The sequence below is a fragment of the Neofelis nebulosa genome, chromosome 7, assembly GCF_028018385.1.
Source record: "Neofelis nebulosa isolate mNeoNeb1 chromosome 7, mNeoNeb1.pri, whole genome shotgun sequence".
In the NCBI taxonomy this organism is placed as follows: domain Eukaryota; kingdom Metazoa; phylum Chordata; class Mammalia; order Carnivora; family Felidae; genus Neofelis; species Neofelis nebulosa.
Window position 1 is genome coordinate 114,346,349 of NC_080788.1, and position 22,044 is coordinate 114,368,392.

The 22,044-nt window shown below is 46.2% G+C and overlaps 1 protein-coding gene across 2 annotated transcripts; it reads right to left on the reverse strand.

Moving 5' to 3' along the window:
• Positions 1 to 1,670: 1,670 nt before the first annotated feature.
• PLEK2 (pleckstrin 2) lies at positions 1,671 to 20,470 on the reverse strand. 2 transcript variants are annotated; one of them, XM_058739399.1, is made up of 9 exons: positions 20,304 to 20,470; positions 11,288 to 11,452; positions 7,671 to 7,852; positions 6,332 to 6,423; positions 5,886 to 6,073; positions 5,551 to 5,652; positions 4,052 to 4,135; positions 2,847 to 2,925; positions 1,671 to 2,144 (listed from the first exon to the last, which is right to left on the reverse strand). In XM_058739399.1, the coding sequence occupies exons 1-9, from the start codon at positions 20,343 to 20,345 to the stop codon at positions 2,017 to 2,019; spliced, it is 1,062 nt and encodes a 353-aa protein (XP_058595382.1). In that variant the 5' UTR covers positions 20,346 to 20,470; the 3' UTR covers positions 1,671 to 2,016. The 2 variants fall into 2 exon arrangements, with proteins under 2 accessions (XP_058595382.1, XP_058595383.1); XM_058739400.1 differs by lacking the exon at positions 4,052 to 4,135.
• Between the last annotated feature and the right edge of the window lie 1,574 nt (positions 20,471 to 22,044).

Below are 22,044 nucleotides of genomic sequence, written 5' to 3' on the forward strand. Positions count from 1 at the left end.
CCCATGCAAGCCTTTTGCTCAGCTCTACAACAATTTTGCAAATTTATGACCCGTCCCAGAGAAAAGGTTAATACCTCACTGATACCTTGAAGGAGAGAACTAAGTAAAAGCATACATATACCCTGCTGCCCTAACAAGATCACTTTCAAACGTGAGGACAAGCTACACACCCATCTCCAAATAACCTGAGGAACAGATTGACAAGGACAATTGACAACTTTATCCAAATCTTGCATCTCCCCACAGCGTCTTTTCATTAAAAACTGACAATTTCATCTACTCCCCATTCTGCCTTTGAGGTAAAAGCAGTTATCAGTTCACACAACTGAAAATTAGCAGTAGTTTGGGTCTCGTTTAATCATAATTGAAAGTCAAAACCAGCCGAGAAAAAGTGGGAACATTCAAAACATTTCATTTGCTGTATTTTATAGCAAAAGAAGACGGACCAGTACGTACGTGGGTCATTTTCATTTAGGGGAAACCTACAGAGACCTGCTAAGCACTAAATCACGCCAAGCATTATGATGATTACTCAGCTGCCATACTTTCAAACATTTTAGCTACTTTTGTGTGAAGATCCATCAATTAAAATGGTTTGGGATTTTTAAAAATTCAAGTACTGGTACCTTGGCAACAGTTGCCCCCTGATTTGCCTCAAGGTGATGGCCATCTACTTTTTTCAATGCATGAAGATTCTGATACACCTATATAGAATGGTGCCGTTGCACCAATTTGGAGTCAAGCCATCAAGCCAAATGCAGTTTAATTTAGATAAACACTTGTTGATATTCAAAGAGCAATAAAGAAACTAATTCCAGGGACATCAGACCTTGGTGAAATGCCAAATGGAAAATGGTGCTTTAAAAGGCAGTCTCTTACAATGTAAGGAATAAAATAAAACCTCATTAGCTTGGAATTCCTGATCATTCAGGTCAGGTATTTCTAGACCAGATTAAGAGGAGACAGTTCAAACTAAAAGGAAAATTTTTTCCTTAAGCACTTTGGAAATACTATTCCCCTTAAATGTAAGTTACATATCTATTCATTAAAGGAAGTCTAAGCACTTGTACTTGGCAAGAATGCTGGCAGTAGCTTGTGCCAGATTACTGTATAAACTTGAAAGTAATAAAAATGTTTTTAAAGATACTGTATGATACAGACTTTTCACTACTTCAGATTAACCCCACTGGTGAAGCTTCTTGGTACTTACATGTCTCAATGTTAACTTTAAAACAAAAATTTCATGCCTTAATTTAATTCTTTTATATCTTTCTCTGTCCTTTCGCAGCTTCTGCTCTGCATCTCTTTCTGAATGCCATTTTTCATAGAAACACTGTAACTTCACTCTTTTTTGTATGTGTGAGTAATCTCTCCCAACTGAGCCCATGATTTCTGCAGTATATATGCTTATGCAGGCTTCTTTTTCAAAGCAAATCAATATTCAATGAATGTTCAACCAAAATTTTGCCATCATCCCCATTTTAAGATGAAGTGACAGATCACTTGACATGTTTTCATAATCTTGCATAGTAATTTACATAGGCTCGAGTATGGAAAACCTTTGAAAACCATACAACTTTGTCCAGGAAATTCTAATAGCTAAAAATATGGCAGTTTTTATTAATTCCAAGGAAGGAGTTAGTTTTTAACAGCACTTCAGAGACAGCCAACACGATATTAGCATTTTATTTAGTATTGCAACGTGGCTAGTTAGTGTTACAACAGGGAACCCTACCTTGGTGCCCGAGGAATGGCTGGCTGTGAAGATGGGTGAAAGTCAAGATGCTGACGCCTAATGGTTGTTCTAGCATTTCCAGGCTGTTAACAGGAAGGTGGGGAAGGAAATAGCACCACTGCCGATTGTGATCTAAGGATCACCAGTCTCACTGCAAAGCAGTGCAAAATATACAAAGAAGCTATAAGTCTGCACACACCCATTCTCCAGGAAATCTTGTCTGTACCATCCGGTAGGAGGGAGGAAACCTTGTCCTGTTCCTTCAGGAACACGCTCCCTTGTCACGTTAGCTTTTTGATAGCTTCAATCCACTCAGCTCGCTCAGCCTTGCTGCTGGCCTGGATGTAATAGTGTGTGTCCTCCTTGGTAATCACTTTGAAGAGATTCCCCTGGACATTTCCTTTAACCCCTGGGCAGAAGAAAAATCAGTGAGTATCCATGTCTGCTTTCAGCTAGAAGTCAACTGACCCAAAAACAAAAATACACATGAAGTGTTTTTCAATGCCAACGTATGTGGTTAGGGAATCCCACCCAAAGCCCGCTTCCCTCTTTTCCTCCTCTCCATTCCCTGTCCTTCACCTGTGCCCTCCTGGCCTGCTCCCTGCACCAACCATAGATCTACAGTTCCGTTCACATCAAAGAATCCAGTATGCTTATGATAAAAGCAGGCACAGATTTGGGACCTGATATTAACTTGTTTCACTTCTTCGAACCTCAATTTCCATGTCCATAAAATGGGAATAATACTGTCTTAGCTGGCCATTGTGAAATTAGCGTGCTAATAGACATTCAGCTGTGTTGCTAATCCTTAAACACTGTAGGCTTCTATTCTTAGGTGGCAATTTACCTGCCAGTAGGCACAGAAACTGAGGGGAAAGAATACCAGAGACAAGGATTATTTAGTTGTGTTGTTAAAAGACTAAGAACACCACCCCCCTTGCCCTTTTCCCTAATTCTGAAATTGGCTTCAAACTCACACCATTCGTCTCACTGAGAGAGCATACTCCGCTCCCATAGCTCAGCCCATCAGCAGAGCACTGCTGACAGCACAGTAGGGGGGGATTTGAGGAGGAGCCTGAGGCCTGCAGGCCTGCATGAAGTTGCACCTTACCAGTGGGAACACCGTTATCCTCCAGAGCAGACACGAGGGAACCACGAAGAGAAAATCCACCCACTGGCCGGTTCTCTTCCTGCAGCGGAAGGGATTCCTGATTAGGCATAGTGTGAATGCATAAAAGGGAAAAAGGAGTTGAACTCTTGCCTGTAACCACCCTGAGGCCCGCTAAAGAAGTCAGAGAGTCATCTGGAGGAGTAGGTGAGGCTGAATTTAGACATCACACGGCCATGTGACATGCACCAGTAAGGAAATCTGGGCTTCATTTCACTGCCAGCAGTGGCAGGGCCACATTCCTCCCCTCACTCCATCGTGTGCCACTGTTAGGGCGGGAATTCCTGACTGAAGCCTGGTGATGGAGGAACTGCCCACTCTCCAATATTTCAAAAAATGAATGAAAATCCTACATCTACCAAGACAAGGCTGGACAGGCCAACTAAAAGGCCATTTTTCTTTGCTTTTTTTTTTCAACGTTTTTTTTTTTTTTTTTTTTTTTATTTTTGGGACAGAGAGAGACAGAGCATGAACGGGGGAGGGGCAGAGAGAGAGGGAGACACAGAATCGGAAACAGGCTCCAGGCTCCGAGCCATCAGCCCAGAGCCCGACGCGGGGCTCGAACTCACGGACCGCGAGATCGTGACCTGGCTGAAGTCGGACGCTTAACCGACTGCGCCACCCAGGCGCCCCTATTTTTCTTTGCTTTTGACTGGAATTAAATCAACTCATCACACAATAATTCTTACATCTGAAACTCAGAGTAGCAATCCTTTGATCAATTAGAAAAAAGAAAACAAAATTAGTAAATTATGGCCTAAACAGTACATGGTAAAAGAAACTTTCCACAACACTGGTGAGGACAAAAGGTTGAGGGGCAGGATTTCATGGGATCTCCTCATAGAAAGGGGTGAAGAGGCTGGAAAGCACTAGTTAGGAGTCTATCAGCCCGCTCCACCCTCCCCAGCCACACAAAAAGCTTTGGAGAAACTAAAAGATGCTTTCCTCTCAAAATAATGGTAACCCTCTTGCTCAGGCAACAGCGTGCTGAAGGGAATGATCAGACCGTTGAGTGCAGCTTCGATTGTGGGAGGAAAGGGAGGGAGGGATGCTGAGAGAAAGGAAGTACAGCCAGCTGCCTGCTATGCCCAGGAGAGAAGGGTCTGGAAGTATCACACACAGGTACCAAGTGAACATGTGACACTCACTTTGGAAGGGTCATAGTAATGCAGAAAAGCCGGATCCTTTCTCAGAACAAAGCGCCGCACCTTCCAGTTTTTCCTTTTGTGTCCCTGAGGCAAAGAAAGGGTTCAAGGCTCATCTGTGACAGCTCTGTCCCTTCCTCCCACCTCCATGCAGCTAATGCCAAACATCCAAGCCAGCTGGCTCCAACAGACTACTTTCTAAGAGGAGTCTGCCGGAGACCCAGGGATTGCAGTGACTTGGACTTCCCTGCTCAGAGACACATTAGCAAAAACACTGTCACAGTTAGCCAAGTTCCCAGAACCAAAGAGGGTTACACTGAAGGAAGAGGGGAGCATGACTCAGAGCCCACTCAGCGTGTAAGATGGACAGGGAGACAGCAGGTGTCAGCTACACTAAGAGCTCACAGGCAAACTTGAACCCAAGGGCACCAACTTTAAGTGTCAACTTAGCAAAAAAAACAAACCTACACACAGTTGCATGTACTTATGTGCACACAAATACAGCGAAAACCACTTCAACGTTCTGCATCAGCAAAAGAAATGATCACTTTTATGTTAAAATCTAAATGTGTAAGACACTGGTGTATGTGTAACTCTCTTTGGCTTCACCCCCTGGATCGCAAAGCTTCCTCAACCCTTTAGCCTGGAACACCCAGAGCCCCTCCCACACCTTCCTCGTGGTCTTCCAGGGCCTCACTGCCTCCCCTCACTAGACTCCTGTCAGGCCTGGGAGCGGTAGTAGAGATCTATCTGGGGTAGATAGGCAGTTGCATGCACAGTAAATAATCCAAGAGCAGATGGGGATCCTGATATGCAAGAAGCAGGTGACAAGGACAGCCATGTGCTCCAAGTAAAAATGGGCAGGGCACTGAGCAGCACGTGTGTCCATGGTACAGACATGCACATTCGCACGGTGTGTGGGAAATGCACAAACACGAGAGCTGTGCAGAGGTCACTTCACATGCTGGGATGTGGGGATTCTGTTCACAGAATAGCCTGTGTGTCAGGCACAGGTAGAAAGGCCGCATGTGTGCCTGGGACAGGGCTGCTCTCCAAACACGGTTTGCGGTAGTGACCACAGTCAGGTTTTAAACACTGACATTACACTGCAGTAAAAAAGACTTTTTTTTTTTTTTTTTTCAAAAAGTGTATCTGGAGGGTATGCAGAGTCCCACAGAAGAAGACAGAGACCCCAGGAAGCGTCCTGGAGCTGAAGGCCAGCACTGATCCAGTAAGCAATGTCCTTCCAAATGCATGAACTGGGCAGTGCTGCAGACGTTTTTTAGCATTGTGATACTGACTTGTGCGTACTTTCCCCTGTGTCTGGGACACACACGCACATGTGTGTGAACGGGTACATTCATGCCTCTTGACTTGCTCCCTGCAGCCGCCACCGGCTCCTGCTTTAGCAGATTCTGCTGGTAATGAGTGCCCTTTAGCAGCTCAGCCCCTCCCACCCTTTGGGGGCATTCTGTCCATCTCCCTCTCCAAGACAAGCATACCTGCTTGGCCAGATAGCCTTGTTTTACCACTGTGCCACTCAACTCCACAGTGCTGAGGCTAATTTCTTCCTTGGAGCTTATCTTCTTCTTGTAGCTCTCAGCCTAGTGGGAAGGAGTGAACAAGGGCTCTGTTACAAAAAGGCTCCAGTTCCAGGCTCTGGGACTACCACAGGGGACAGGAAAATCCTTGGTACAGAAACCTCACTCCCCCTGAGGGTGAAGAAGTCCCCAAACCCTAGGCCTCTGGCCCATGACTGTGGATCCCCTGGTCCTCACTTGGTTACCTTCTCCTTCCCTCTGCCCCAGCGGCAAGAAGAACCCACTCCCTAACTCACGAAAGTGTACAGGGCCGTGGAGTCATCCAGGAACTGCTCGGCCAGGTCTCCAGAGCGAATGGCTCCCATGCTTCGGACGCCTACTGGCTTAAGGAAATTCTCTTCCATGAGCATGGAGGCCAGGGTCACAGCCTCCAGACGGTTAGCAGAAAAGCTGTTGGAGATGAGCCAGTCCACTAGGGAGGAGCCTGCATTGGGGCAAGGGCGGCATCAGTCAGATGACAGGCTACAGACCAGCCTCCCTGGGGGTGCTTGGCTGTGACCTCATTGACCCTAACCTCCTGGGCAGCCTTGGGTTCTACCAGAGAGCATGCGGCCATCTCAGACCAGCCCATTGGCCACAGGCAGCTCTGGCCTCAGCACAGGAAGGCAAGCATGGCTGAGTCTCGGGTCCCCACGCCCCAGGTTTCCACTGCCCAGCCCAGCCCCCAAGAGGGGATGCTCACCTATGAAGGTCTTTTTGTAGGTGCTTCCCTGTTCCATGTTGGGGCTTGGCCGGATTCCGCTGCTGCTGTCGTGCATCTTGTCCACAATGCGACTACACAGAAGGAAGGCAAAGGAGAGGGGCCCCACGGTGTGTGATACCCACATCACACCAGCAGGTAGGAGGGGGAGTCCAAGAGTGCTGCTACAGGTATAAAGCAAGTGGCAAACGGTGTGATACACATCACAAAGCAAGAGGCGTTTCCGTAATGCATCAGATTGGAAAGGTAGGATTTCAGGATGTTTCTTTTCTTCTTGCTCATCTAAATGCTCTCATGTCTCTACACTAGATGGGTATTACTTTTGTAGCAAAACTTAAGAGCTATTACTTTCAACTTAAAAGCAAAATAATATACAATAATGATTCTCTATGATCTGCAGAAGTCGGACCTCCTCCAGCTACTTCTCAAAGTCACCCATCGCTTCAACCCACTCCTACCTCCACTGCTCCTCCTGCACTCACCATGGTCTAGCAAGCACCCAGGCTGCACAATCAAGATTTCAGGGACTGGCATGGAGCTTTCTGGGAGCCCAGGAATGGACTCGTGCCTTGTCTTTGATGGGTGTAACAGTTCTGCTGCCTGGGAGGCTAGGGGGTGTTTCCTGTAGATGTAACAGTTTCCATGATGGCACTCCTTTCTGATGTCCCCACTTTAGAGTATTGCCTCCACCAGTGATCTGCTTTCCTTCTGTTCTGTGAGATGATTCCCGCCACCAATGGAAGATCTTTTCTCATTTTCTATTTATGCCCCTGAGTTGGAAAGCCACTGAGATGAGACCTTATTTATTCATATTTGCATCTCCTGAGCACCTAGTACAGTATATGGCATTCAAGAAGCCCTCTATAACTATTTCCTGGATGGATGGATGCATGCATGCATGAATGGATGGATGAATGAGGAACCTCATAAAGCAAGAATGCAGCCACTACCAGAACACACCATTCTTGCCACCAGGCTGCAAACAAGACCAGTGACTTGGTGAGTGGAGATTCCTAGGAGGCTGTGACATAGCCCCAGGCACCCTGGCTGAAATTGAAGGGAGGGTCTCAAGACATTGAGGTGGGAAAGCAGCAGAGGACCCAAGATATTACATAGGAGCAGGGCAGGCAGGGAGGGCCGCTCCCAGGCAGAAAAAATAATACAAACAGGACAGTGACAGCAGAAAACCCTAACGCACAATGGTGGCACCAGACAGGCGTGTGTAGTAACAACAGAACCCACCCCCTCCCCAGTCGCACTGACAGAAGCAGCTGCAACAAAGCCAGGCAGGGTGAGGGGTGGGGGTGGGCTGGGTACTCACTGCAGACTGATGTGAGGGGGCAGCTTGAAGGAGTTCTTCAATATGTGGAGTTGCTGGACTTTCCCCGGCTGCCCAGCGTGAATAGCCCCTGTTATCTCAAAGGCCCAGGCGTCCCTCTCCTCTCGAGAACAGGCTTCCAGGAAGTACTCAGTGGATGTTTGAGTCTTCAACTTAATGAGAAGCTGCAGGAAGAGATGGCTCGTCAGACCAGCACTCAGAGGCCTGGCAGGCCAGAGAATGTTGGCCCCAAACAAAGATGACGGGGCCACAGCAAGCCCAGGACACACAGATCTGGTGGCTGCCAAACTCCCAACCCCTCAACCATGTCCCAGGGGGTGGTCTTCAAAGATTCACTTGTCAACCTGAAGCAACAGGGAGCTCATGGCTCACAAGGCAAGCTCTCCCTCTTGGACAGACTAGTTAGCGTAGGGACTGTTGCCTGGGTACTTTGCCTCCTTGCTTCTAATCACACAGACTAACCTTACCTCCCATGACAGCCCCTGTGCTGAAGTGAGAAGTGTACTGGCTTTCAAGTCCAACTGATCTGAATGCAAATCCTAGCTTAGCCACTTAGCTATGAATGCTTGGGCACATTAAGGAACCTCACCAAGGGGTGCCTGGGTGACTCAGACCGTTAAGCATCTGAGTTAGGCTCAGGGCATGATCTCACGGTTTATGAGTTCAAGTCCCTCATCGAGTGAGCTCGAGTCCCACTTCGGGTAAACCATGAGCCCTGCTTCGGGTGAGCCCCACTTTTCTCTCTCTCCCTCTCCGTCCCTCTCCCCGCCTCAGCCCCCGTCTCTGCCCCTCACTCACTGGGCCCTCTCCCTCTCTCAAAAAACAAAACAAAACAAAAAAGGAACCCCACCAAGCCTTAGTCTCTTTATCTGTCATATGGGGATATTAACACCTACGTTGGAGGAACTGTTCCTTATGCTCCTTTCGGTCCTCTTTTCTTCAGTCATCCCCAATCTTTCACACACTTCTCATATCATATGGCTTAAACTCTTAATCAGCTCATGCTCTGTTACATGTTCTGCAGGTGGTCGCCATTCTCATAAACTATGACCCATGAAATGGAGCAGGCTGCTCCAGGAAAGCTCTGAGGGGCACAGGGTGGCACGGCTGACGGCCCGAGGTAGCTCTGGTGGCACCATAGACTCGCACTCTATGAGGTCAGCAGACAGTCTTTTTGATGTAGGCCGCATCTCCTCCATTCCTTAAATGTGCATTTAGGGTTTTTTGGGTTATTTTTGGCCACTGTGGGATTCTGATGTTGACCCTATTAAATGTCATCTTAGAAGCCTACTGCTTGTTTTGGGAAAGCAGATGCATTCTATTTCATTCTGATTCTGTCTTCCAGTGCATTAATTCCCAACTTGCTTTGTTTGCAGACTCAGTATCCCTCACCTCAACTAACAGTAAAAACAGTGATGAGATGAGGCTGGTTCACAGTCCCAAAGGATACCACAAATCCGTTCCTCCAAGTTAACACTGACTCACCCATTAGCATCGTAGGGGAACAAATTCACCCAGCTCCCTGCACCTGCACTGGCAGTCTGCAATCAACATTTTAATGAAAGAATTTCAGGAGAGACTATATAATTCCATGTGAAATCCACACATACTCTTTCATAGCTTCCCAAATTAAAAAAATAAAATAAATAAATATATATGTGTGTGTGTGTGTGTGTGTGTGTGTATACACATATATATATTCAAATACACATGTATATACTTTATAACGTGTTCTTAGTGAACTTGTTGGCTCCTCTTGACCTCTTGCAGGTCAAGTACTCTTGAACTGGGAGGATGACAATCTGAGAATGTTAGGGAAAATTAACATGAAGTTCACAACTCCAGTTAGCAAATTTCACTTATTTCCTTTTTTGAAAGCTTCTCTATCTCCAGCCCGTTCTACCAGCACTCTTGCTTTCCACTGTTTCTTAAAGATTGTTAAAGGGCATCAGGTTAACGAGCAACCCTACAAGGTCTGGGGTTTAATTTATTGAGAACTAGAGTCTTAACTTCACTTAGAAAACTAGGGGTTTTTCCTCTTAAAAACGTCTCCGCTGTAAATGTTTCTTCTTTCTTAAACATCAATTCAACAAACATTTAGTAATCATCTGCTATGTGTCCAGACATTGTGTTTGGTCTTCTGACCCACAAGGAAGAAGGTGCAGCCCCAGTCTTCCCAGGCTGGGCATCCTCCGGCAGCCCCACCTCCACCCAACAGAATGCTACCCCACCTGACTTTTTTCCTTAATCAGTGGCACTTCCAGATTAGCAGAGGAAATTGTAGAATGACATTTCATTTTTGCAGCCTCATAGGGTAGAATGACACTCAATACCTTCCTCTCCCTTGTCCTCAACATCCAGTCAACCAGGTCCTGTTGACATGTCCTTCATAACATTTTCTTGTGTTTCCCCCTACTTTTTGCCTTATTTCATGCCTCGCTATTTTAATAGCTCCCTTTGTTTTCTTATTTGAGAAAAAGTCAAAATTACAAAAGAGTACAGCAGTTAACATAATACCAGGAAACCCACCTCCCAGAATGGACTGTCACAAACATTTTCTTATACTTAGAAGGCTTGTCAATTGGTTTAGAAAAGTCAAAGAAGAAAAACATAAGTGGTTAGATCCCTTCTTTATTGATCTAGTAACCTATTAGAATCAGAGCATAGTTCCTCATTTTAGTCCTCCTAAGAGTGTTTCCACCAGTCCATTCTCTTACTTCAGAACCTTCAGTGACTCCCCATTACCTCCATCTGGTCCCAGCCAATCTCCCATTGCTCCCTTGGTGAACATTCTCCTTTTGCCACACTGGCCATCGTCATCTCTAAATCTATCCCTATCTCTCCCCTCACTTTCACTCAAGACTTTCCACCTGACATTCCAGAATATCTGCCTCTCTCCTCTTTCAGATCTTTGTCAAGTCTCTATTCCTCCCAATGCTGTACCTGACTCAACAGCCTATAAATACGTCTTCCTCCTCTTCAGGAATATGGTGTTCTCTATGACTAACCATGTTTATACCAACATTTGGAACTCTGAATGTTTTTTTCGATTAACCATTTGTTTTCATAATAAGATGACTAACTCCAGGGAAAGCACTCTTACCATTTTCTTCCTTGACTCCTCCAAGCCTAGGAAATTTCTTGGCACAAAATGGGCCCTTAAAAAAAAACGACTGATTCAGGTAATTTTTCATGGTAGGGTTGAAGCTGCGCCTGACTTTTAGAACACTCACCCCTTTAGGGGATGAAAGCCATCACATTGAACCCCAAGATAGCAATAGTTGCTCCCATTTGTGAGGTTCCTCCTAGCCTACAAGGTGCTTTGACAGACTGTTACCTTCTGCATGATTCTCAACACAATCATGGGGGATAGTGAGGTGTCACTATTTTACCCCATTGTATAGAGGAGGAACTAAGGCTCAGAGAGGCTCAATTACTTGCCCAAGGTCACATCTGTTACACAGCTCAGCAGGACTTGAATTTAGGTTTTTTCAATGATAACTCAGCTCTTCCTATTATCCACATCACCTTCGCCAAAGAGGCCAGAGATGAGAGGGTCCCGGGCAGAAAGGAGCCGAGAAGCAGGGGCCTTCACTTACGGGTCGGTTTTCATACTCCAGGCAGGGGCAGGTGATGGTGCAGCCATCCAGAAGGATCCGGCCCTTGGGAGGGGTCACCTTCCGACCCCCCTGGAGCTTGTAGTACAGCAGCGTGTTCTGCCGGAGGATGAACCATCGTGCTTTCCAGTTGTGGACAATGTGACCCTGAGGATGGACAGCACAGCCCTGTGGTGAGATGGCTGAGGGGACGACACTGTGTTCAGGGAGAGGTGTCCCACAGCACAGGTAACCAGACTGTGCCGTGGGATCAACTGCCCAGAAAGGGGGACAGCATTATCTTTTTTTTTTTAACTTCACTTAATTTTTTTATTTTAAAATAATTTCAATTCAGAGAAAAGCTGAAGAATAGTATTAAGAACTTGTATGATAGAATCATTTAAGAGTAAATTCTTAACATGATGCTCCAACACTTCTGAATATTTTATTGTGCATCTCCTACAAAAAAAGGGGGCGGATATTTCCAACATAACCACAATGCAACCATCAACATCAGGAAATTTCCATTAATATATTATTATCATCGATTCCACAACCCCCAGCCAAGTTTCACCAATTGCCCTAGTAATATCTTTAATAGCCAAAGAAAGGATCTAGTTCAGAATCATACGTTTTATTTTCATGTGCATGAAAAAAGCATTATCAGTCTGGATCTCTTTGTCATCTGAGTATGTAACCAAGACCTTTGGCATTGACCTTCCAGTTCCCATTTGACCTTGTTTGTGGTTATAAACCTTGAAAGAAACTACAAAGTATACTGAAGAGGAAGTCCTACTACTAGGAGACCGCTGTTGCTAACATTTTGTTTTCTTATTGTCTTTTTTCCTTAGTTTTTACTTTCTGGTTTAAAAAAAAAAAATCAGGACCATGTTACATATAGTTTCATTATCTAGTTTTTGTTTTGTTGAGCTTTGCTGAGCATCGTCTCACACCGATGTATTTCTTTAAAACATGTTTTTGAATGACCACTAGGTGGATGCAATATTTACTTATCAATCTTCTATTGTTTGAACTGAGGTTGTTTCTTTTTTTCACTGTTATAAACAATTCTGCAATGAATATTCTTGCACATAAATTCTGATCTGCATCTCAGATTTTCTTTTCCTTAGCATATGTTCCTAGAAAGAATGTCACTAGTCAAAGATGTAGGCAATTTGTAAAGTTGAAGCCACAAACAGTCTACCAGTGCTAAAGACCCTAATAATCTTGCTTAGCTTGGTATGGCAAGACTGAAAGACAGGGTAGTTTGGGGGTTCTCAAGTGAGTCATAGAGCCAATGGACAGGATAGTAAGGTAAAAGCAAAGAGCCTATTTCTAGAACAGACCAACAGATGAGGGAATGTCTGCTGAGGAATCAGAAAGGAATGGGTTTAGTACATACTCATGAAAGCAACTTTCATGGCATATTTCCCAGAGCAGAGCCCAATAAGAGCGAGCTTCTAACTAAGAGAGATGGGCTTTATCTGAATCAGAGACCATTTCCCTAGTTCACTCCTTTCCTTACATTTCCTCGCATTTATTAAGTTCGAAGTCTCCTCATGTTCTCACATCTGTGGAACTGTGATTGTTGGATGTGTACTGTGCACAGTGCTGTTAGGGAACCAAAAGTTGTGGGAATTGACTGAGTGAGCACTGGGCTATGCCCAAACAATTTACTGTGGCAACTCAATAAAACTTTTAACCATGTTAATATGACAAGAATTTATTAATATGTCTAAGTGCTATTACATTGCATGGCGATCAAGCTCTTCACAGAAGATAACTTTCATAGTCAAGGTCAAGTTTACATTTTTTGCTCTCTCCCATACTTAGGATCAACATGTAACATGACGGGTGACAGCTTTTCTTGATGTGGGCAGACATGTTTCAAGAAACAAAGAAGATTTGGCTTTGACGTCTCAGCAGTTGGGGTTCTCTACTGCTCCCCACATGGCCCAGACTCGAGTCCTCTTTTCCCTTTTCCGATGACCCCCTTCTGAGGGGCTGTTGAAGCAGCATTAGCAGTAGATTGTTGGCTCAAAAGATTGTGTACAGGGAGAATGCAATCCTAGTTGATGGAATGGGGGCTGGTGTGAGGTAGAGAAGTGAAGAAGGTAAAATAATCTTATATCTTAAAACATAGGTGTTACAGGCTAAATTATGTCACTCCTCACACACACACAAATTCATATATTAAAGCCCTAACTTTCAGTGTTGACTGTAGGTGCAGATAGGGCCCTAGAAACGTGATTAGATTAGGATGAGGTCATCAAGTGGGCCCTAATCCAATCTGACTGGGGTCCTTATAAGAAAAGGACACTCAGAGACACACAGAGACATCAGGGAGGTATATGCACAGAGGAAAGACCATGTGAGCACATGGCAAGAAGGTGCCCATGTGCAAGCTGAAGAGAGGCCTCAGAAGAAACCAAACCTGCTGACAGTTTGACCTTTTACCCTAGCCTCCACAACTGTGAGAAAATAAATCTGTTTAGCTGTCTTGTCTGTGGTATTTTGTTTCAATACTCTAGCAAACTAAAGCAACAGGGAGAGGAGAAATGGGGCTGAAGACGTTCAAGAAAGTGTCACCAACAGATGTTGAACAGAACAAACCAGTTTGGAGATACTATACTTTCCTGGACAAAATGCTACATTTCTCGGAATCCCTGGCACGAAGGGAACTGATAGGTGACCAAGTGGCTGCCACCCCTATGCATGGCTTCCCACGGGAAACAGGAATTTTTGGAGAGAACAATATTGGAAGAATAGGTTCTTCTGACACCCGTCCCCAGGGCTACCAGGGACAAATAGCAAACAATGTCAGCAATGATGTTTCCGCTAGAAATGTCTGCTGGTGCTGGTAGGTATTTTTGTCTAGCTACATCATCTCTGGCTTTATAGCATCCCAGCCAGGTTCTCTGGCCCTCCCAAATATTCCTGAGTTACTTAATAGTTATTATTCCTCCATGAAATCCCTTTCTGTTCAAACTCACTAGAGTGGAATGTGTTTATGAGCAACTACAGATCCTGACAGTAAGGGTGAGAGGTCTGAGGAGAAAGGCTGATGAGAAAGGATTTACTGTGTAGGTAGAAACCCTGAAGCAGCTTGTGACCCTCAAAAAAAAATGTTCAAATCTTCTGACCCAATAATTCTACTTCCGGGGATGTGTGTGGAGTAAATCATCTAGGAGAGGGAAAAGGTTTTATGTATTGAGACACTTAGGATCATTGCTTATAATAAAATAATGCAAAATATTCTAACTGTGTAACAATACCATGCCCACTGTGGCTATAGGGGAGGCATTCCAATCCTAACAGATGGCAGGAAAGGTCATTGGTGGAGCCCTCAAGGTCAAACACAGCAGTCTGAGTCAACAAGAATCACAGCGCCAATGGTCTTTAACACAGGTAAAGCACTTTTACTTACATTTTTTCATACGATACCTAAAAATAACTCTAGTAGCTATTTTTGAAAATTTCTGAAGGGATACCTCAGGATTGTTAATAGTCATTTCTAAGGACTAAGACTGGACATAAGGCAACGAGAATGAAAACTTATTTTTCAATTTACAGCCTTGAGTACTTTTCTAGTTTTTTTTTAAATAAAAGTATGTATTATTTTTATAATGGAAAATTAATTTTAATTCAAACAAACAAAAATCCTGATGAGATGATTAGGGAAATAATTCATTCACTTATCTATTCATTCAACAATCAATGACTAACTACTACTGCACCAAGCACTGGGCTGGCAGCAGGGAGACAAAGATGAACAAGATACAGACCCAAGACAGCAGAGGAGACACACAATGATGCCACTCAATGTGATAAGTTCCAGGACAGATGACTGGTGGGGTCCCCCAGGATATCCACCTTTTGGTATTCACAACCTTATATATACTTTTTCCCCACATTGTACAAGGGCTGATCTGTGTGACCAAGAGAATGTGGCAGAGTAATGATTTGTCAGGTTAGGTTAGAAAAGACGGACTCTGAGGAAAGCTAGATGCCACATCATGACCGACCCTTATGGAGAGGTGAGGAACTAAGACCTCCAGCCACTAGCCATGTGATTGAGTTTGGAATCGGACCCTTCGGTCAGCCAAGCCTTCAGGAGAGTGCCACACTAGGCAATATTTTGGCTGTAACTTCATGAGAGACTTGAATCTTGCAGCTAAGCTCTTCCTGAATACATGCCCCTCAGAAATTATGTGAGACAATAAATGTTTATGGCTTTAAGATGTTAAGCTCTGTCAGGGCACCCGGCTAGCTCAGTCAGTTAAGTGTCTTGACTCTTGGTTTCAGTTCAGGTCATGATCTCAAGGTTCATGAGTTCGAGCCCTGCACTGGGCTCTGCACTGTCAGTACTGTCTCCCTCTCTCTCTGCCCCTTCCCTGCTTGTTCTTTCACTCTCAAAAATAAATTAAAAAAAAAAAAAAAGACATTAAGGTTTGAGGCAACTATTATAGAACAATAGAGAAGTGATATAGGTCATGATGCAAACCCCGAAAAGCAGCTTAGGTGGAAGAAGAAGCTCAAAAGAGAGTGAGTGGGGTTAGGTTGGCTCCCTGAAGAGCTGCTACTGGGGCTGAGTCTTGAAGGTTGTGTAGAGTTGGTCAGGTCAGGAAGGCAGGGAAAGGAGAGCTTGAACCACTTCCACTTTTGAGAAACTCCAACTGGTTCTGTATGGATGAGGCTCAGAGGCCTGTGGGCAAAGGACAGAAGTGATGCAGGCACAGTCAGCTTCAAGTTCCATGCGGTAAAGTTTGATCTGTATACTGTGGCCAGAGGGGAGTCCTGGAAGACTTCTAAGAAGAAGCTGCTAAGAAAGGCTTAGGTTCTCATGTTAAGAAGATCACCTTGACCACACTGTGGCAGAACAGCTGAATGAAGTGGGTCAGACTGGAGCAGGCAGTTCAGTTGGCAGATGCCATAATAATCCACAAAATGGGAAGGAGAACTCCATTATCCCTGGTCTACAGAAAAGCACGCCATGTTCAGCAGAAATAAGGAACTGGTCTAATGTCACCAGGTAAAGGGATCGAGGCCAAAACCACTGTGGTATAAGGTGAAAGATATCCCAGGCTTCCCTCTACCCAGGGAGTTTCCTCCCTCTCCAGGCTCCTTGTCTGCAAATGGCTGGCCAAGGCCAGAGGCCCACTGGACCAACCACAAGTGGCTTAGAGTCCCTAGAACCCCTTTAGGGAGAGGGAGGAGAGTCCATAGCTGGGATAACAAACCTATGACTGGGTTCAAGAGGCATGGAATATTATAGCTAGAGGCACCCTTTGAGAAAGTCCATACTACTCCCTACTTTAATGATGAAGGAACTGAGGCCCATAAAGGTCTTACCCATGATCTTACAACCCCAGAAAAGCAGAGATGGTACTTGTTACAGATTGAATTATGTTTCCCTCCCCAAAAGGTACGAAGTTTTAACCCCTGGTACCTATGCATGTGATCTCATTTGGAAATAGAGTCTTTGCAGATGTAATTAGGATACCGTGAAGTCATAAAGGATTAGGGCGGACCTAATACTAACTGGTATTCCTTATATGAAGAGGAGAATTTGGACAGTGAGATATACAGGAAGAAGATGGTCATGGGACAGTGGAGGCAGAGATTAGAGTGATGCATCTACAAACCAAAAATGGCAAGAATTGCCTGCATGAGATAATAGGTTTTATATTTAGGTCTCTGTCCCCGGCTCCTGGCACAGAGCTCCTGAAACCCTTGTAATTTCCTGGGTAATAGGAACGTCTTTTTTCTAACGAGGTGACTCAGGTGGGCTCCTGGATGAAGGCTGGTCACCATAAAGAACCACAATTAGAAGCTTGGCATTTTCAGCCCCACCCCAATTCTCTTGAGAAGGGAGAATGGCTGAAAATGGAGTTAATGATCAATCATGCCTATGTGATGAAGTCTCCACAAAATCCCAAAAATACAGGGTTCAGAGAGCTTCTGGGTTGGTAAATACATGGAAGTGCTGAGCCTGGCATGCCTGGAGAGTACATAGCAGCTTCATGCCCCTTCCCACATACCTTGCCCTACCCAGGTTTTCCAACTGGCTCTTCATCTGTATCACTTATCATATCCTTTAATAAACTGGTAAATATATTTTCCTGAGTTCTGTGAGTCACTGTAGCAAATTAACTGAAATGGAAAAGGCGGTGTATTGGAACCTCCAATCGATAGCCCATTGGTCAGTCAGAAGTGCAGCTAGTGTCTAAAGTATGGGTGGGGTGGGGTGGAGGGGGGCAGCTTTGTGGGACTGATCTCTTAACCCATGGGATATGACACTATCCCTAGGTAGATAGTGTCAGAATTGAGTTAAATGGCAGGACATGTAGCTGGTATCACAGAGAATTGCTTGGTGTTGGGGAAAACCTCTACACATTTGGTGACCAGCAGTGTCAGAAGGGAAGTGTTCTGTGTACAAGTAAAGGAAATTCACAGAATAAAGAAACAATAGGTTGTTCCCTATAAGGTTTTCCCTACATGGGAAGGAAAAATCTGCAAACGTCAAAGCAAAAGAGCCAAGGGAGGATTCTCCCCTATAGGTTTCAGAGGAAGCATGGCCCTGCTAACACCTTGATTTCAGACTTCTAGCCTGCAGAACTCCTTCCAGACTTGTTTCTTCTATGCCTATTTTTCCTTACTAATAATACCTTTTATATTTTCACTTTTTGGGTTATTAGATTATAAGCATTTTTAACATCTGCAAAACCATAATATACTTAGTCATTTGTTTATTTGTGCGGACATATAGGTAGTTTCCAGTTTTTTCACTACATAAATAATACTGTGTTCATAAAGCTTTGATGGCATTTTCTTGGGATAGAGTCCTTCCTACAAAGGACATTTTCAGGCCAAAGGGTGTTAGCATTGCCATATCATTTTCTAAGAGGGTCATCAGAGGTATGAGCTGGGCAGCAAGGCCTGAAGTGCCTCAGTGTCTTCTTAAAGGAAAAGCAATCTTGTCTGTGCTGATCTCACTTCCTTCCCCCTCACCCTCCTTTAAAGCCAGGCCAAGTGAGTGCCCTGCATTTTGCCTGGAGCTTTGCTTCTTTCTTGTCTGGGCGGGAGAGAGCCAGATCTATCATGCCCCTGCCCGTCAACTGCTTTCACCCTCCTGGGTGATGACTGTTTTGTACTCTGGGCTTCTAGCTCAGGCCCTGCCCCCACCCCAGGCTTTAAACCGTCCTAAATCTATGGAATCCCATGGCCCTAGCCTTGCAACTAGTCCAGTGGATGCAGAAGCTGCTGCCGGCGCCACCCAGGAGGAGAGGGGCGGGGGGGGGGGGGGGGGGGGCGCGGGGAGTTGAGATTGATCAATAGGCGGGAACTGTTAGCAGGGGCACCCAGCCAGGTCCCTCACCTTGCAGGAAAGGGTGTGGCTTCCGCTAGCTTCAGGGCCAGCCTCCAAACACCAGGCTTTGGGTTTAGCTGGAATGAGCCTTCAGTATTTTAGCCAAGCGCTTTCTGTGGGCTTTTGGGCTGGACCTGTAGACTGTTCTCACTTCCCTGCACCCTGAACTCCCTTGGCCAGCGACCCAGGACTGGGCAGCCATCCAGAAGAGAATTCACATCCTTCCTTCTAGCATTCCCGGATTCTGCATGGTGGTGGTGGTGGGGAATCTTGGGAGGAAACTCCAGCAACTGGGGGAGACCCCTACTAGGGCCAAGCTATGTGGGCAATCAAAGATGCCTATCAGATGCCCTGCCCAGCTCACACTCTCCCTCTCACCTCACAAGGTGCAGGAAAGTTCCACCAACCCCGCCACAGGTTGTCTTTCTGAGGTGCAGATGCTTCCACAGAACGAGAAAGACTAACCACAGTGGCTTGGAATTTGGTACCTGCTTGTGTCCAGCCTGACCCTTGATCCGGCATCAGCCTCCTACTAGATCTCCTGCTTGTAGTTTTGAGCAAACAACACCCCTGCCCTCCTATACAAATAATGTGTAACATAGCATGGCTACATTACCCATGGACCTGAAAGCAATCTGAGACTTCAGGGCTGCTCTGACCGCCAGGGGAGGCAATGGAAGGGGGAGCCCTGTCATCTCTCTTCATCCATCTCCCTCCCAAAGCTACAATCTCAGTAGAAGAGCCAAAAGTCTCATCCCCAGATTTTATGCCCTGCTGTTATGTTAGTATAAACCCTTAGTGTGATCAATGTTAAAAGAATTTTAAAATATTGAACTTCCTCTTGCTGCTGCTCTTTGGTTCATTTTCCACCTTGATCTGTGTGCTCTTTGTCTGTCTGAAGTCTTGTAAGCTGTGGGAAAGGCGACATGGGCCATGGGCACGAGGTCATGGGCCATGGACTGAGGATGGAGACTGCAGTCCCAGTTATTAGTCCCCCGGCTCTGGGCAAGCGGTTTCATCTTTCTGCCCCTCCGTTTCCTCATCTGTAATTCAGTGATAACAACACCCACCCTGCTGTGGACAGAATAAGATTTGGAGTCAACCTTATGGGTTTGCACCCGCTCCATCACCACTAGCACCCAGATCCTAAGCAAGCTGCTTAATTAACCTCCCCGAACCTAGTTTCTCCTTTGGGGAAAGGGAGGAAAGTGGTGCCGCACGTGTGGGACTGCGGGGGAGCTGAAGAACACGAGGTCCGGGACTCCTACACGCTAAGAGCTTCATTCAGAAGCCTGGTCTGCCTCCTCGCTCAGGGGTTACTGTGAGTAGTACAGGAGATGATGCGTTCGTACGTAGACGGGCGCCGCGAGCACACTTAGGTTGCTTCAATATAGCATATTTAAATACTGTACTCTTTCCAGCTTAATACGTTGTTTTAATTAAGATACCCCTTCAGGAGTCGCCCCCCCCGCCTCCTACCACTAGCCAAGCTGGACTCTCCTCCTTGCCTGTGTGCCCCGGCCGCTCTGTTCCACCTGAAGCCCCCCTCCAACCCCGGCACCCGGCTGTCCCCAGGCCGCCGAGACCGCCGTCGGGCGCGGGCTGGGGACCCGGCTCCGGGAGCCGCCCTCCGGGCCAGTGTCCGCTCACCCTCTTGACGAGGAAACCCTCCTTGAGCACGCCGTCCTCCATGTCGCTGCGCGCGCCAGCCGGGCCTCCGGGCGCTCCAGGTGCGCTGTCCCCGCGCCGCCCGCTCCTCCGCGCGCCCGCGGCGCCCAGGAAGCACCTCCGACCCCGCGCGGGCGACGCCTCCCTGGCCCGCGTCCAGAGCCCGAGACCGCGGGGCCTCCCGGGCAGGAAGTCACGCCAGGTCGGGGTTTCTGACGTGGTCGCCCCCGCAAAGGCGCGCTAGGGTCTGCGGTTAGGCCTCCGGGTACAGAGTCTGCGGGCTCTGAGCGTCCCGCCCTGCCGTCGCCTCCGGGAGCCTTCCCGGTCCCGCGCTCTCCGACCGGGCGGGGTGTCCCATCCAGGTGCCCCTGAGCGCGCGCAGCGCCTCTGGCTGTCTGGTCTTTGCCCATCTTCGCCAGCCCCCAGCCTTAACCAGGTGCCTGCCTGGCACTTAGTGTATGGCCCTCGAGTAATACTTACGGAATTAAACGGCACTGAAAGGATTTGCAGGGATTCCGAGTAATCCCGAGCTCAGTGGAAATGGGGGGTGGGGGGGGGGGTGGGGAGAATGGATGGAGTGGAACCAGCTGGGAACTTTATCCTGGCCCCTGGTGGGCGCAGGGCGAAGTTCCCGTTGACAAAACAAAAAACAAAAAAACAAAAAACGGTCACAGGTTTAAAGAAGCAGGCGCAGATTGCAGGAGCCCTCTGCCTCCAGAATATACCCACCCACCCCCAAAAAAGCTACAGCTGGGGATTACTTCATTAGGTGCAAAATTTAAGGGCATGCCGAGGAACTCAGTAATCTAGATAAATTATATTTTAATGCAGTATTTTTGAAAATCAAAAATAACGCAAAAAAAAAAAAATCCCAGATGAACAAAACAACAAAAATTTAAATGAGGACGGGGTCAGCCATGTCCTACCAGACCATATTGGAGTCTGCAACAAAAGGAAACATAGCAATACTGATTCTTTCTAGTAATCCTTAGGACACATTCAGCTTGTTCATTGTTTGCACTGGGTGTGAAGGGCCCCCTAAGGATTGTTCACCAGGAAGCGGAAAGGCCCTAGCTGCTTAGAAGAGAAGAAAAGTTTCTGTCAGAAGAAAGTACCCTAGGTTGCCTTTCAGAACCAGCCTGGTGCACAATTCCCAACCGGTGCCAATGCCCCGGAAATGCCTTCTCACTGACTGACTTCAGATCTCCCCATGAATCCAAAAGCAATGAATGTATCTTCCACTCCATTTCAAAACGCACATAGACTCAGTACCTTCTGAAGCCAGGTCTGTAGTGGTGCGAGGTTTTATTTAATGTACAATAATCCCATTAGGTGAGTTTATTATCCCTTTATTTGTTTTTTCCCAGCAAAGGAAACTGAAACTCAAAATAGTTAAATAACTTGCCCAAGGTCACACAACGTAGGATTTTAACTCCAGGGCAGTGTGGATACTACACTTACTTCTCAGTTCTTCAGCTAGAAGGAGGAGTAAAGAATCACATGAGCTCTGAAATCTTGCTGGGCTCAAACCTAGGACATGGGAGGATAGAATGGGAAATTCTATCCTCTTTGGCTCTGGCTGTGGCCTGCTCATCTCCTTCTTCCTCTCAAATCCAGGAAAGCAGGGGATTGGCACAGACTAACACAGCCTACTAAGACTTGGAAGAGGTGGCAATACATTTGACAAGAAGTGTTCCTGAATGAGTTCACAGAGATGGAAAAG